At 42.0% G+C, this 16,832-nt stretch overlaps 2 protein-coding genes across 14 annotated transcripts; both read left to right on the top strand.

The window, feature by feature from the left end:
* Nucleotides 1-6: 6 nt before the first annotated feature.
* Nucleotides 7-8,713, top strand: LOC141693298 (uncharacterized). 13 transcript variants are annotated; one of them, XM_074498355.1, is made up of 14 exons: nucleotides 7-142; nucleotides 403-494; nucleotides 920-976; nucleotides 1,098-1,191; nucleotides 1,705-1,762; nucleotides 2,440-2,561; nucleotides 2,680-2,971; nucleotides 3,471-3,541; nucleotides 4,614-4,688; nucleotides 4,878-5,930; nucleotides 6,374-6,673; nucleotides 7,572-7,769; nucleotides 7,849-7,937; nucleotides 8,223-8,713. In XM_074498355.1, exons 4-14 carry the CDS (start codon nucleotides 1,117-1,119, stop codon nucleotides 8,428-8,430), a joined length of 2,541 nt encoding a protein of 846 aa, XP_074354456.1. In that variant the 5' UTR covers nucleotides 7-142; nucleotides 403-494; nucleotides 920-976; nucleotides 1,098-1,116; the 3' UTR covers nucleotides 8,431-8,713. The 13 variants fall into 13 exon arrangements, with proteins under 13 accessions (XP_074354456.1, XP_074354448.1, XP_074354455.1 ...); XM_074498347.1 differs by having other exon boundaries at nucleotides 1,098-1,209; XM_074498354.1 differs by having other exon boundaries at nucleotides 1,080-1,191.
* Nucleotides 8,714-9,934: 1,221 nt separating this feature from the next.
* On the top strand, nucleotides 9,935-15,223 carry LOC141691843 (uncharacterized). The gene is made up of 5 exons (XM_074496595.1): nucleotides 9,935-10,160; nucleotides 10,217-10,655; nucleotides 11,533-11,832; nucleotides 11,911-13,360; nucleotides 13,889-15,223. Exons 1-5 carry the CDS (start codon nucleotides 9,935-9,937, stop codon nucleotides 15,221-15,223), a joined length of 3,750 nt encoding a protein of 1,249 aa, XP_074352696.1.
* Nucleotides 15,224-16,832: the final 1,609 nt, after the last annotated feature.

The following is a 16,832-nucleotide window of genomic DNA, read 5'->3' as shown; positions in this document are numbered from 1 at the left end:
TAGAATACTCTTGAACTTGCTGTAACCATCTAATATAAGAAAAATAGAGGAAAACTCCACACTTGAAGTACTTGACAACCCACAGACAGGGGCGTTTCTCCTCCCAGTCTCCCATCACCTCCTCTCCCTCGTATATAAGCATGTATGTGTATACTGTACAAAAAACCTTATTTTGCCAAATACACACACAGTAACACACACACACACAAGCAGTGGCACCCTAATCAACTCATCGATCGCCTTTCCCAATTCCACCTCCCTTTTCACACTCACCCCTCATTACGCTAACTATTTAGTAGTTCCCCTCTGTATTTTATTTTTCACTTTTTTTATCTACCATCTTCATTCTATTTATTTTCATTTTTCACAATTTCAATATTTGTATAATTAAATGCTTGATAGGGAAAATGAATAACTCTCAGCAGCAATCACCATCCACTTGACTCTCATGTTCGCTTGTCCGATTTTAAGCCCAATTTCAACTCCTACGCTCGGTAACTACATCAAAATACATGTGCTTCAATTTTACATTTGCATGTGCATGTTACATGTTCCATGTTTTTTTTTGGTTGTCATTACACTACTGATTGTTCTTCCTTCACTGATTAAGAGGATTCAGTTTACAATTTTGGATTAATTGAATATATATATATGTTCATTCAATTGTCACACTGCCTAATTTCCAAGATTCGGTTTACCTTTTCTTTAATTAATATAAATGTAACTTCATGCAGTTTCCAATGTTGTTTCGGGATATGTCTGAGTTTGGACATTTAGATATTATTGTTATTATTATTCTTTATTTTTACTTATTTTCGTGTTTGTTTAAATTCTGGTTCCCTACTGCTTACTGTGATACCTGAGATTAATGGTATCCACGCATTACCTTCTATTGACTATATAGTATAATCGTGTACAGATTATCATTACCAAGTCAATTGCAGCATGCACCAACTACAGTACAACCAATCTTTGTGTATGTGTCATATGTTACACGATTACATTTTTCAATTTTCTAACATCTTATTGAAATTTTTTATATGGAAGCGAAATTAGTTCCTAATTACCTCTTATCACAGTTTATTATTCTTCAACAGTATAGAGGGAGTAAGGACCATGAAGCCTCATTTGTCTAATGCAAACTATTCAAATAAATCAAATGAACAGCTATGCCATAATGTTCCCCGTGGGGTACGTCCAAACTTTCAAGTAAGCAAGTGAAACTTTTACGATAACTTTATATGCTATATTAATCAGGTTTTGGGTATCGTGATCTACAGTTTCTCTTTGTACTAGCGGGATTATGATTTTTGTGGTTTATACAATTATCTTGAAAGCAAATAAAATCACTGGCAGGGAGAAAAAATTGAGAATGAAGTGACAACTTTTCTGCGTAGTGTCAAGTGTAAACTCTAAATTTCTGCTACCTAAACATGGCTAGAGAGTGCAAAAATAATTTCTGCTTAGGCAATAGAAAATTTATTAAGTTGATCATTATGTTATATATACCTATGAAGGCTCTAAAATTAATCAAGTAGTCAGATGCTTTGAGAATTATGTTTGAAGGGATCTTCCAGCTATTTATTGGAATCTATATTATGAAGTACGTTCCTTTATTATCATAGTTGTATATTACGGTCTCTTGTATGTCTTCACTTTATAATTATGGATATTAATTAAAAATGATTTATTGGATCATGTCAGAACGTGGCACCAGTGCAGAAGAATCCTCATAGTAGTGCTTCCTTTTCATTCGAATCAGGTAAAATTTAATTGCTATAGCTTATTGAACAATCCAAATTCCTTTGTTGATGTCTGACATTTTAATTCCATTTGTGGTGTCATTTGGCTTGGAGGTTCAAGTGTTTAATAGCATCTGCTTGAACATTTAAGCACTGAACCTCTTTTCATCGGAAATGTATTAGTTAAAAGATCTTAAACACGCTCTACTGGTGATCAGTTTATATAGAGCTCTTAATCAGATCAAGTTATGATGATTCTTTTTGGTTCCTTTGGCCTACTCAATATGCATACCATGAAAGACAAATTATGAATTGATTCAGTTATCTTCTTTTACTGTTATATTGCAGATTATTAAACTTAAAATTTGATTGTTTGAAAGAGAAAAAAAGTGTCGCTTATCTCTGCTTTAAAAATACGGAATTGTTTACATTTAATCAACTAAAGACAGCTTGAAGCTTTTCCCTTGTATCGTTCAAGTTTTCTCTTATTGTAAATCAAATTTGTGATGTGCAAAGTTAAAGCACAAGAAAGGTGTCATGCACTTATACCAGAATATTTAGCATACACATGTCCTAGTCGGGATCATCATTCTAGGTCTGACCCATGGCCTCATTCTACTTGGACAGAATCAGTTGGTTTTTTACCCCCTGCATACACCCTAGTGTCCTGTAATCTCATTACTTTTGTGCTTTGCAGATGGACGGCCTATTCTTTCCAAAAGTTACATGAACATGCAAGAGTGTTCAATAAGTTTGCCTCTTCGACAGGTTTGCCAGCCATTTCAAAAAAATGAGCTCTTGCAGAACCTAGAACAAAAGGTCTTGCAGATTACATGATTTAATATTAATTTATATAATTAGATACCTTATATATTACCACCACCTACATCCAGCTGATCGCCGATACTCTCTGTCATCAATGTCCGCAACATTGCAGGAAGAAATACAAATGGAGCACCAGCTAAATGAATTAAGCATGCATCGGGAATTTCGAAAGCCCCTGGGCAACAATATGCTAGATGAGTATCGTATACCACAGAATGACCCTGAGAAGGAACCATTGGCGCTGATTAAACATAGTAATTCAGCCTCACAGCAAGGAGTATTACCGAGTACTTGTTACAGTCCACAAGAGCAGCAGAGAATTAACAAACCATGTCAGGATCTGTTGCGCATTGCTCATTTACCTGAGGTTACATCACCTCTGAAGGCCAATGCTGTAAAGGAAGGTTTTCCTCAATGACTTGAGACTCTGGATATTTTGCCACCATACTCAAAATTTTAATGAGGCCCATTGATGTTATCGAGAGTGTTTTCCATGAGTATCTTCGATGTTCTGAAAATATGTCTCTTATGTTCATAGTAGTTTTGAAATCGGGGATACATACTTTGTAATTTTTGGTATTATTCAAACATTTTCCTTATATCAGTTGAATGGAGAGCAACATTTCTTTTTAAATTTGAAGATGCTCTGAGGAGCAAGAGGAATCTGAACATACTTAATTTAGTATTACATTACATGGATAGAGTTATATTTGCTACTTATTATCTTCAGTGTTTATGAAAAAATATATATTTTCGGGGTTTTGTAATTTGTATATGTTCAAAATATTTTTTTTAGCAGACTGATTAATATGTACTTATTGCCCTGTTCACTGTTTTTTTGTGAAATTATGTTCAGTTTTTTTTTGTAACCAGATTCATTGATATCTGATTCCTTCTTTGTAGAACCATTGGACTCTACATCTCCCGGTCTACATGCTTGCGTGGATGATTGGTTAATTGAGGCCTACATGCAGGTAAGACTGACTATAAAAATTACATGGTGTCTGTCTGAATCCTTTAAACAAGGGGGATACATACATATTCAAGTTATGTTACTCGGACTCTTCATTTTACCCTCGAGTACCCGTGTCGGACACTTGACACTCGGACTTGGACACTTATGTTAGGCAAATAACATGTATTTTTTCAAAATGTTGCCGAGTCCAATACTTGGACAGGTGTCTATGTCGGACACTTCTAGAAGAGTCCGAGTAACATAATATTCAAGAATATAGATAAACATTATTTAATGTCTGCTTAAAGGGGAGGCATACTTGATTTAAGAATATCTATGGATGTATACATCATTACATGCTTTGATCGACTTCTTGACTGTGTGCCACAGAAGAAGTTCTCGAACAGTAGGCCAGTGGCAAATTGGAATACTCAACATCATTCATACAATTGGAACATTATTATTACTTTTCCAATAAATTATTTCTTATTCTTTAATTCTTCGTATCCATTTTGGGAAAAAAATCGTTTATTTATCGTAATAAACTTAGCCGTTTTGTCAACTGGCGTGCACACTAATATTTTCAAGTAATTTTATAATTTTGGTAACCACTCGGCCGATCTCATCCACTTGAAAATTCGTGCTTCGCGGATGGGAGGAGGGCGAGAGCTGAGCCCACCTTAAAATTCATATAAGTCAAAGTATCACTATGAATCACTCCTAAAAAATCATGATATTTTTGGAGGGTAGGGGTGGTTGTGGATTATAAAAGTTGTTGCATCTAGGCTATTGGGTTTCGCTTATTTTCAGATCTGGTCTATGAGGCGGGGATGTTTGGTTTTTATTTGTGGTGATTTTTTCTTTCATACGCAGTTTTCATTGGTGGCGGTGATGAAGTCTTTGTCCACAGTAATGAACTTTTGAACAACTTGTAGTACTAAGTTCCCCAACAAAACGATAATATTTATAAAAAAATTCTCTTTAAGCAAGTGGTCTATATATCTTGCTATTTCAACTTATTGTCGTAGTTGTTATATTATTAGATTATGAGATAATAGTATTAATCTTTTTAGTCTTTTTTGCGCATATAGATACAGATGTTGCGGGAGAGGTACGCATCAGAAGTAGAAATAATTTATAAGATGGTCAAAGATCCATGCCCTGAGGTAATTAATTTTTAGCTACATCAGTTGCTCTGACCTTCTCGTCTTTAGCAATTAATATTCTGTTTGCTTTAACAAATCAATTATCTGATAGCATTGGGATAAAATTATGTAATTAACTGACAGCTACTTGTCTGCTTCTGAAATCAATTCAGCAGTATCTTAATATTCTTTCATATTTTTTCTCTGCAGACCCTCAGTGGAGCATCTTTAACAAGATACCAGAAAAGAATAGGTGTTGCAAAAATGATTATAAGGGTTCTGTGTACTAGGAAAGCTGACTTAGCTCGTTACTCAAAGGATAAAGTTAGGCAACATCTGAATTTGATCAAGTGGCATCTTGATGCAATTAGGATCAAGAAACATGGTGAGTTGAGCCATACTGAACAACATCATCCACCTGCTGATCATTCTTTATCTCAGTTGCAGAGAAATAGGAACTTGGAGGTGATATGTAGTCAGTTGGATCAAGGTTTGACAAACCAACACGCATGTTCACCACAATCATCAATACAGCAAGGGTTTTCACTTTTACATGAAAATTCGATAAGTTCACTCTGCGCTGACTCTTTTGTGGGGAATGCTTTGTGCTCATTCCAGAGCAGTCCTAAAAACTTAAAGCAGCAGTCTCCTACTAATCATGTGATACAAATAAACAATGGGGCTTCACCAAATTTGGAATGTCAGTTTGGTGTGGAGCAAGGAAGTCCAAGTCTGTTGCACCATGGTTTAGGGAAATCTCTACACAAACAGAATACGCATTCACAACAGAACCTATTGCCAAGTAACATTGTCAATTCATCAGTACCTACCATGAGCAGGCTTCTAACAAGTTCTGTTAATACTTCTCATGGCGTAAAACAAAAAGAAATAAACCAAATACTGCATACTGAGAAGATGTGGCAACCGGTACAAAAGCCGCGAATTGAGAAGAAAATGCAACAGATGGTAGTGCAAAAGGAATTCAGTCTTCAGCAGCACAAATTAAGCATCCAATCTGCAGGATATTCCCCTCAGTCATTGCCATCTTCCCAACCAGCTACTGATCAGAAGAAACAATCTTTTTGTGCAGAAACTACATTACACCTTCAAAGACCCCTTATACCAGTCGAACAATTTCATACAGCAATTCGGAACTATACTCCTGCTGCAAGCTCCCCAGAGAAATCAGCATCTCCTTTGTGCATAGAATTCGATCCAGAAAGTAGCCTACAATCGCAACCTGTCAGGCGCTTGATTAAAGTGGTTTGTGGAATATATTTTGCACAAAAAATTGCACAAGCATTAGACCAACACACGAAAATGAGTGCACACACATACACTTCCTCTTATTCTAAAACAACTATTATTAGAGCCTACTTGCACGTACTTTAATGGTTTATAAAGTATATTTTAATACATGTTATGCAATTTTGTTCTGAATATTTTTTACACACCTCGAAGTGTATAAAAATCAAACAAACAATTACAATAAAACACAGGGCGTATAAATGTGGCCACTACTTTCAAATGCTACTATTTTGTAGACTGTTTCGCATGCATCACTTGCTTTCAAAAGACAGATGAATTGCTGCATTCCTTGAAATATCTAGGTTTAGCTTAACATACCTTATTTACTGTTATGGGAATCTGCACAATAACATTTTATGCTAATTTTTTAGTCACTTCTGATATATATTTGGTTTCAGGTTAAATCAATGTCTTCCGAGGCCTTACATGCCTCGTTAAAAGACTTAAATGCAGTAATCGATCTGGTTGATAATATTGCTACATCCACAACTTCTACTGAATCAGGATACCGGATACTAGAAACGTTTCCCGTCTCGAGTGGAAGCTCTTCACATGATAAAGTGAATCGACAAATAAGTGCAACAGCCTCTAATTCTATATCAAGTTTCAGCAGAGGTACATATCCTAAAAGGGTGTGCAACCAGGCAGCTGACATGAATTCAACTGCGACTTGTAAGATTAAGAAGCAAAAGATTGAGGTAATATATATAGGGATACATATGCTGTATGTATGTATGATTTATAATGAGTTTGATGTCTTAACAAAATATTAGTAAACCTTAACAAACTGTTCATTTTTACTTGCCATGTCTCTGAATGGACGAAGGACCTGCATTTAGACAACATAGGGCAGGAGATGTGGCATTATCTTACTGTTATGTAGGAATTGCCTCGAGATCTAGCCTGTAAAGTACGAACATTCAGTCAATTGCTTTGTGGGCGTCTAGACGAGTGCCAAATCAGCTATTACTTTAAGTGTGATCCTTGGAGTATATCTTAACACTGTCACAGAATATGGATCTGAGTCATCTGTTATGCAGATCACTTTAAAACTATATCAAAAAATAGATAAATATGTTGCACATATTTATCTATTTTTTGCTGGGTACACATATTTACTTGTGCATGCATATAATGATAAATATTATAGTCTAGAAGTCAGAATATGTTGTGACCTTCATGGTTGAAATCAGAAGAACAGAGTGTGAACCTAAATGCATCGGAATAGAGAAAATGAAAGTTGATCGACAAGTAATAGCGTGATACTATTTGATTAGTGATCATGGTTATTCAAACAGAATGCCGATGTCTACTATATTCAGCTCTTTTATGTTACAAGTCCTATCATGTTCTGCTTTCTCTCTTTTTCTAATAGAGTGAGGTAACGACATAGTATCTGGTATTCCTGGTGTCTTTTCTACCATTCCAGTTAAGCATGCATAGTTCCTTTTATCCTTGTCAACAGGTTTCCCAAGATTAGTGTTTCAACTACTTCCTACTATATAGTTATTAGTTGTATTGTTTAACGACTGTTTTTTTCCTTCTTTTATGCTGGGTGATTTCTTTATAGAAGGTATGTCATCTCCTTTTCTGCAGAAAAATAGAGATATTATAGGGGAGATTAGAGCAATAAACTTGCAGCTAATTGAAACCTCGTTAGATGTGGACTTACACTTGCCTGAAGATGCTGCTGATGCTGTTGGATTTGGTGGTGGAACAATTATTAAGTGTTCATATAATGCTCTGGGCACTCTTGCTAGATGCTTAAGAATGCAATATGCGTCCTCACAAACGGTGAGATTCACACGTTTGCTAGATCCGGAACTTCATAATTATTTATACCATATATTGAGTTGTTTTGCATGTATCTCAGCAGCCGGACTTTATCATGCGATGGCTTGTTCCTGCTGATTATCCTCACTCTTCGCCTATGCTACTAGACACGTTGCCTGACGGGTGGAGGTTAGAAATTATAGAATTACAAGTTTTGCCTTTCCGATGATGAACTGCCTAAAACATATAGTAGATACAAGAATGCACTAGTTCAATCACACCTGATATTAGTGGAACTCTTTTCTCCTCATTTTGGCAAGATATGAATCACGTGATGATGCTATCTGCTTAAAAATCAAAACATATAAGGATTCGAAATTATCTTAGCCTGATAGTTGAACTGAAACTGTAAAAATCTATGTCTGCGGGAGCCTTTCAGCTGTGCTAATATAGGTTTTTGTGTTTGTGATGCAGTGAAGCCTCCGAAGACATGTCAGAGAAGCTAGTGTCGAAACTTAATCAGTCAATCCGTACACTTTCACACCCAATATCTCTGGAAGAGATGATTAGAATCTGGGATGCTTCAGCACGGGCAGTTTTCACCGAGTTTGTCGAGGGCGTAGTGGGAAAATCGCTGCGCTCAGATTTAGGAACGTGGGAGAAGAGCATAACTACTTCGTGATCCGACATGCCAAATTGTAATGTTCCATCAGTTACTTATCAACTACAGTACCTATATATATAGCCCAAGCCTAGAAATTCAGGAGCGCGGTTTTTAGTGTCCATATAGATATCAGATGTTATATTAGAAATTTATGACAATTGCTCTGTATGAAGGCTACATGTTACTCAAAGATGCATTAAGGATGTCATAAAAATCAAGTAACAGTTTTAGAAAAAATATAAATTTGATGATTTAAGTTGTAAGTTGACCGAGACAATATATGAGATCATGTTTTACTTTATACGAGACTTATCCGAACTCGTATACACGGTGCCCTCGTTAACATAATTCTAATACTCGAAATATCATCACTAAATATTCACGACACGTGTTGCGAAATTAAAAATTAAGTTGTATAACTCGTAAGATAATACTTTTTCTAAAACCATTTCGGTGTGACAGACGCAAACATAATACAAGATTAGTTTCGATCAAGGTTTTTTGATAGTTTGTAATTTAGTGCTATACATACACTTAGATAGATGTGATATATGATGTATGAAATTTGTGACTTGTGACTGTAAAAGATGTTGTAAAGAAACTATTATGCCCGCTTTCGGTCATAGCCCTAAACAGGTCCCCATAGGTGCATTAAATAGCTGGACTCCCATATGTGGGCTATAATCATGGATTAATATGATTTGGGCCAGCATATGCAGGCTGACCTTGTAACATGCGAGCTGGGCTCTTGGCATATGAGCTGGGCTCATGGCATGCGAGCTGGGCTCATGATATGCGAGATGGGCTCACATTTGCCATCTGGTGTCTACGCGCGAGGTAGGCTCAGGTGACTTCATGCGAGATGGGCTCAGGTGATAATACTCGAGCTGGGCTTGGTTGCCCACACGCGGACTGGGCTCATGAGCCCACATCTTATGAAATCAAAGGTAATATTGTATTTATTGATTGAAAAGGAAGGCGGTGCGGGCCGAGGCCGCCGGGCCGGCCCGCATTAGAGGACTTTGTGTTCGACATGGAAAGTAACTCATAGATGATTGAGTTGCTCGTAGATATCGGGGCCGACACGGGTTGTTCCTACAATCATGGAAAAGATTGCGGAGGTGCCGCGAGATTGTAGGAAGCGTGTGGAGCCGGTTGAGATTTACGTGACTAATTGGCTGAAGGCCTGACTCTATCATGGGCTTGGGCTGCACGGGCTGAAGAGTCTTAACCCTAGCCTATGTGACTTGTTCCCCAAGAACTACGTGAGGCTTGATCCCTATAAATAGGGTACGTAGGCACTTGTATGAGACATGAGTCAACACTTGATAGAGAATAACAAACCCTATTCTTTCTTAAGTAGTCAACATACAACCTCAGCCACCACCAAACAACCTTCCTCCGCCCTCAAACACCGTCCTTGATCTTTGTTCCGCCCATTAACCTCCACAACACTGTTATACGAAATTATCCCTATAACAATTTGTGCTAGAAGGAGGGCGTTTCATCTTAGGGAGAAGAGATGACCAAAGAAGGCAAACAAGCGGCGACACCAGGAAGCGGGGGCAAGAAGAAGGACCAGGACGAGGTCGAACACACGCCCCCAGTGAACCAGGCGCCACCTCCACCAATCGCAACCGTGGATGGGCAGGCGGTCATGACGTATCTCGAAGGGCTAGCTGATCAGATGAATCAGATCAACGCCCGGATGTCAAGGGTAGAGAGAAGCTCGGTTCAGAACGACAAGCGTAAGGCGCGCCGCCTCAAGGTCTCTCAGCGTTGATCCACGATTTTGATGACGCAGTGACTGAGACTAAGCAGAGGAAGGGGACGTCGCATGGAGAGAAAGACATACCACAAGGTCATGATGAGCGGGGCAGCCGGATCTCTAAGGGATCGGGGCAGAAGCCAGCTTCGTCTAAGGCAAGGTCGACTAGCGTGCTAGACCATGTGGGTAAAAAGCTAAGTGAGCATGATCTCAGGCTTAAATTAGAGAATTGCAAGAAGGAGAGAGAGAAGAGAAAGAACCCGTGGATCAGAGAGGCTCAAAGAAAGAACAAACAACGACTCCTCCGGAAAGACGTCAACACACCTCGCCCAGGAGGGAGGAGCGACGTAGGCGCAGAGACAATAATGAAGAGGAGTCACAAGTGCGAGCAGGAGGAGGGAGACACCGCGAGCGACCTCAGGGCTCATACCATTCTAGTAACGCGGGTGGTGACAGAGAGGGAGAAGTTGTTAGAGTAAGAGACCTGAGGAGGATCTTAGATGAGATTGAGCGAGAGAAGAGGGGACCCCCAAGCTCGGATGCCCCTTCTCCGTTCACGGTTGCCATCCGATCATCCCCCCTGCCTCGGGTATTTAGGCTCAACCCCGACCTTCTATTCAACGGTGAAGCCGACTCAGCGAAATACCTTATACAATTTAACACTGAGATGGAAGTCTATCAGGTGCCGGAGATGACCCGCTGCAGACTCTTCGCGGCATCACTCAGTGGTAGTGCCCAACAATGGTTCTCCAAGTTGGGGCCTGCTAGCATAAGGACATGGCATCAATTGGAGGACCTGTTCGTCAGATAATTTCAGTCCACCCTCCACTACTCACCTCTTGTGGCCACGTTAGCCAACATCAAGCAAAGGGAAGGGGAGCCCCTGGCAGAATACTTTCGACGGTTCAACGCCGAAGTCCCCAAAATGAGGGGAGCCAGTGAGGAGACTATCAAGAATTTCTTGATTGCAGGGTTGAAAGAAGGGTCAAAATTCTGGAAGAGCCTCCAAGCGAGTGATCCGAGAACCTTGGCCGAATTCTATGAGCAAGCTTAACCCTTTAAGAGGGTAGAGAAGTCGATGAGAGAGCTGAAAATAAGTGAGAACTATCGAGATAAGAGAGACCGGTCTTCGAGCCCTGATGAGAGGAGAAAGACGTAACGGCGTAGCTCAAGCCCCAAAAAGTCTGCCCGAGATAAAGAGACAAACAAAGATTCGGGGAGACCTTATACAAGCAAATGGCAGACACACACCCCTCTAGTAGCCTCTATCGACCACATATATGCTACCTATGCTGGGAAGGGGGTATTCAGGAAGGCAACCCCTCTCACAGACTATAACAAGAGGGACACAGGAAGGCAACCCCTCTCACAGACTATAACAAGAGGGACACTTCGAAGTATTGCGCATACCATGAGGCCACGGAGCACGATACAGCTGATTGCAGACAATTGAAGGATGAAATTGAGACATTGATAAGGCAAGGGAAGCTTACAGAATGGATTATCAAGGAGGTTCAAAGGCACAAAACTGATTATCACACCGTCCCTCCTCCACCCCCAGAAGATAAAGAGAGGGTACCTCGGGCCGAAAGCATTCATATTATTCTAGGCAGGTCTCACATTGGCGGAAACAGCCGGAAGGCGATGGATAGGTATGCCCGAGAAGCAAAGGACAAGCCCCTCACCAACGTCAACCATCTGAGCTAAAGGCCCCCGGAGCTCTTTGAAAGGGAGGCTGATGACATCGTGTTTAGGGAGAACGATGCCAAATGGGTGCATTACCCTCATACAGATGCCCTGGTTATAAAAATGAAGATTGGGATGGTGAATGTCCATCAAGCAATGGTGGATACCGGGAGCTCTGCTAATGTTTTAACCTATGATACCTACAAGAAGCTGGGATTGTTGGATAGAGAATTAACCTCGATGGGTGGACATCTATACGGGTTCACAGGGAACTCAATCGGGGTGAAAGGGACAATTCGGCTTCTGGTTATCATAGGAGAAGAGCCCTATGTGGCCACCCATATCGCTATGTTTACGGTTGTAGATCGGCCTTGTGCCTACAATGTTATAGTAGGTAGACCCCTTATGAGGGCAATGAGGATGGTGACCTCGATCCATCACATGACGGTAAAATTCCCAACCCCCACAGGGGTAGGCTTCTTGAAAAGCTGTCAATACGAATCGAGGGTCTGCTACAACCAGGCACTCAGGGTGGCTGAGTCAGAAAATGCATCAAAGGAAATGGTCCAACCGGGTGAAGACGATGTCCTCATGGAAGAGGCAGAGGGCAGGAAGAGAGTACGCCTTGAGGGACACGAGACTTGTAACCTAATTTCAATTGAGGAATTGTCCGAGAACTATTTCGAGCACATGGGGATTCAGGTGGAACCGCACACAGGGGCCTTGCTAATAGAAGCCTCTCAGCACATCATGTTGATACAAGAAGGAATTATGGAAGAGGCAAGTGATGAAGAAGAGAGACCAGAACAAATCGCTGTAAGACTCAGGAAAGGGAAGTGGGCACGCGAAGAAACAACAACCACTATGGATCTGCCTAACAAAATCACTCGCACTGTTACTACGACCTCTGAACGCTTGATAAACCCGGCCCGAGATCACCAGCCTGAGCTCGAGGATACGGAAGGTTTGATGATCACGGAAGTGGGAGAATCTAGTGAGGCTCGAGCAGACTTAGACCCGAGAATGCCCCCAATGGTTGAGAGGGCTGGGGCCGCAGAGGACATAATCCCGATCTTGGTGGACCCAAATGATCCCTCCAAGGTACACATAATAGGCTCTAACTTAAGTCCTGACTTGAGGGATGATCTAGCCCGATTCCTGAGGAGAAATTTGGATGTCTTTGCATGGTCACACTCTGATATGATAGGGATTGACCCGAATGTCATATGCCACCGGCTCAACTTGGACCCCAAAAAGAAGGGGGTGAGACAGAAGAGATGGTCAATTAGTGGAGAGAGGGCAGAGGCCCTCAGAGAAGAAGTAGATAGACTAATGGAGGCGGGGCTTGTAAGGGAAGCCTTCTACCCCATGTGGCCGGCCAACCCCGTTCTTGTCAAGAAGCTCAACGGCAAATGGAGGACGTGTGTGGACTTCACCGACCTGAACAAAGCTTGCCCGAAGGATAGTTTTCCTCTACCCCGAATCGACCAGCTGGTTGATTCCACAGCCGGGCACGCACTGCTTAGATTTATGGATGCTTATTCGGGATATAACCAAATCCCCATGTATGGGCTAGATCAGGAGCACACCTCTTTTATTACTGATCGGGGCCTCTACTGTTATATCGGGATGCCCTTCAGGCTCCTTAACACTGGGGAAACGTATCAAAGGCTGGTGACCAAGATGTTCAAATATCAGTTGGGAAAAACCATGGAGGCCTACGTAGATGATATGCTTGTGAAGTCAAAAAAAGTAAAGGATCATGTCCGCCACCTATCAAAAATGTTCCAGATCCTAAGAGAGTACAGGATGAAGCTCAACCCATAGAAGTGTGTGTTCGGGGTTGAGTCAGGGAAATTTTTGGGGTTTATTGTCAACCACAGGGGCATTGAGGCCAACCCCGCCAAGACACGAGCCCTATTCGAGATGAGATCCCCCCGACGGGTGAACGACGTCCAAAGCTTAACGGGGTGAGTGGCCGCCTTAAACCGCTTCGTCTCAAAGTCCTCCGACAAATGTCAGGAGTTCTTCAACGCAATTAAAGGAGTGGGGAGGAATTTTGAGTGGACAGAAAAATGTGAAGAAGCCTTCCAGAATATAAAGAAGCATCTCAGCAGCCCTCCAATATTGTCCAACCCAAAGGAGGGAGAGACTCTGGTCCTATACTTGGCCGTCTCTGACTTTGCAGTAAGTGCGGTATTGGTTCGAGAGGAGGATTCTATCTATCTCCCGGTATATTATGTGAGTAAAAGGTTGGCTGACGCGGAGACTCGGTACACGAGCCTCGAGAAATTAGCATATGCTCTAATCCTGGCCTCCCGAAAGCTCAGGCCCTATTTTCAGGCGCACAGGATAGAAGTGCGAACCTCCTACCCTCTCAGGCAAGTAATGTATAAACCGGAGTCTTCTAGTCGAATGCTGAAGTGGACGGTTGAGCTCGGCCAATTCGAGGTAGATTATAAGCCAAGGACCGCAATCAAAGGCCAAGCCTTGACTGATTTTTTGCTGGAATTTCCTCCACATCAAGAAGTAGAGTCGGGAGCCCTTGTTGTCATTCCTAGAACAAAAGAAGTCGGGCTGGAGAGCCAAAATAGTGCCCCATGGTGGAGCCTATTTGTGGATGGAGCCTCTAATGGGGATGGTGCAGGAGCTGGAATTGAGTTAATCAGCCCAGAGACACACAAGATCAGACGCATGACCAACCTGGCCTTTCACGCAACCAACAATAATGCTGAGTATGAGGCCCTGATCAACGGTCTCAAGCTAGCTTTGGAAATGAAGGTGGAGAATTTGAATGTGTTTAGTGACTCCATGATTGTGGTATATCAGATAAACGGAGGGTACCAAGTTAAGGGGCCGAGAACAGAGCTTTACCTGAAGTGTGCGCAGAGGATACTCGCGAAGTTCAACGAGGTGAGGCTGGAACTAATCCCGCATGGGCAGAATGAAGGCGCGGACGAGCTAACTAAGCTCGGCTCACACCGTGAGGCCACTATTCTAGGGGTCGTGCCCCTTAACATACAGAGGCAGCCTAGTATGCCCGAGCACGAGGTGGGCAACCTCAGTGATGACCTCGGCCCCACATGGATGACACCCATCTTAGCATATATAAAGAAAGCTTCACTTCCGGATGAAATGAATGAGGCAAGGAGGGTAAGATACAAAGGATCCCGTTATATGATATACGATGGGATCCTATACAGAAGAGGGTTCAGTGTGCCTCTCCCCAAGTGCATAGATGGGGATGAATGCAATTATATCCTAAGGGAAGTACACGAGGGCATTTATGGCAATCACTCGGGGGTAGCTCTCTGGCTCAGAAAATCCTCCATCAAGGCTACTACTGGCCAACGCTGAAAAAAGACGCCTTCGAATTCTCCCGAGCTTGTGATAATGTCAGCAATATGCCAATTATTACAACAGCCCCGTGGCCTCTCTCACATCCCTCATGAGCCCTTGGCTATTCTCTATATGGGGAATTGATCTGATTGGGGAACTCCTGAAGGCCAGGGGAGGTGTCAAGTATGCGGTTGTTGCGGTAGACTACTTCACTAAGTGGGCAGAGGCCGAGCCTCTAGCCACTATCACGGCAAAAAAACCCAGGGAGTTTGTACACAGGGCTATTGTGTGCCGCTATGGCATCCCTTATAAGTTGATATCTGACAATGGGAAATAATTCGATAGCAAGGAAACGCAAGAATTTTGTGAGCAGTTGGGGATTCAGAAGAGCTTTAGCGCAGTTTGCCACCCCCAGAGTAACGGGCAGACGGAGGCTGTTAATAAAATCATTAAGCATACCATGAAGGCAAAGCTTGAAGAAAAGAAAGGGACATGGCCAGAAGAGCTTGCCCAGGTCCTATGGTCTTACAACATGACACCCCAAACTACAACTGAAGAGACCCCTTTCTCTCTGGTGTATGGGTGTGAAGCTATGGTGCCCGTTGAAGTGGGGGCATGATCTTTTCGGAGGGACAACTATGACTCAGAGGCAAATGAGGTCAATCATCGGCTCTATTTGGACATGATCGAAGAAACTCGGGAGGATGCTCAGATCAGGGTAGCAGTATATCAGCAAAGGACAACTAGGCACGACAACAGTAAGGTTAGAGCCCGAATTTCAAGGTGGGAGATTTGGTTCTGTGCCGGGTCATGCCAAACACCAAGGTGGTGAGTCATGGAGTCTTTGGAGTGAATTGGGAAGGCCCCTACAAGATAAAGTCGGTCCTCTGGGAGGGAACCTACCACCTCAATGATATGCAAGACAAGTTGATCCCGAGAGCCTGGAACGCGGAGCACCTCCGCAAATATTATCAGTAATATTATTCTTTTCAGAATTAGTACTATCTTACAATACTCCTAAGTCTCGGGGGGTAGTGCCATATAGGAGGCCTCTGAGACCAAAAATATGTACTCCTTTCACTTTTCATTATCTATGAATGAACGATTGATATCTACTTTGTGCACTTGATACTTTAACTTCTGTTAATAGATTAAATACCCAGTAGGGGAGCCCATCCTTAGGAACCCATGTGAGGATAGAACGATTATTTTATTAACATGATAAAATCACAAGTCAGGTCGGGCCCCAGCCCGCTTGACAATAAATATGGGAAACGAGCTGGGCCACGACCCGCTTAGAAAGATATGAGCACGAAATAGATGAAAGATGAAGATAAAAAGAGGTATAGGCCCGCGATGCGAGCCTATACCCCGGCCCGCAGGACCACAAATACGACCCAGGGAGCCCAGCCCTCCATCAAGCATAGCTCAGGTCGCATTATGCGAAGAGATGATACTTGAGCAAGTGGCGAGCCTATGTGCCCGGCTTTCCAGTGCAAGAACGTGTGCAAAACTTGTGAGTTAGTAATGATGCGAGCCTGTTCCACTTAGCATTCTTTGTTAATTTTTTCTGATTGAACAAATGACGTGAGCTGATTAATTAGGCCCGCTGTGAAGGTGTAACGCC

The sequence above is a fragment of the Apium graveolens genome, chromosome 10, assembly GCF_009905375.1.
Source record: "Apium graveolens cultivar Ventura chromosome 10, ASM990537v1, whole genome shotgun sequence".
NCBI lineage: Eukaryota > Viridiplantae > Streptophyta > Magnoliopsida > Apiales > Apiaceae > Apium > Apium graveolens.
Note: the sequence above shows the minus strand (reverse complement) of the source record. Positions and strands in the feature narration are given on the sequence as shown.

Excerpts from the sequence above, each read along its gene's own strand:
- LOC141693298 (XM_074498351.1), top strand. The coding sequence starts at position 1,117 with ATGAAGCCTCATTTGTCTAATGCAAACTATTCAAATAAATCAAATGAA. Across the intron at positions 3,542-4,613 it reads TAATTGAGGCCTACATGCAG|ATACAGATGTTGCGGGAGAG; the intron begins GTAAGACTGACT and ends TTGCGCATATAG. Across the intron at positions 5,931-6,373 it reads TCAGGCGCTTGATTAAAGTG|GTTAAATCAATGTCTTCCGA; the intron begins GTTTGTGGAATA and ends ATTTGGTTTCAG.
- LOC141691843 (XM_074496595.1), top strand. The coding sequence starts at position 9,935 with ATGACCAAAGAAGGCAAACAAGCGGCGACACCAGGAAGCGGGGGCAAG. Across the intron at positions 10,161-10,216 it reads CTCGGTTCAGAACGACAAGC|TGACTGAGACTAAGCAGAGG; the intron begins GTAAGGCGCGCC and ends TTGATGACGCAG. Across the intron at positions 11,833-11,910 it reads AGCCGGAAGGCGATGGATAG|GGAGGCTGATGACATCGTGT; the intron begins GTATGCCCGAGA and ends GCTCTTTGAAAG.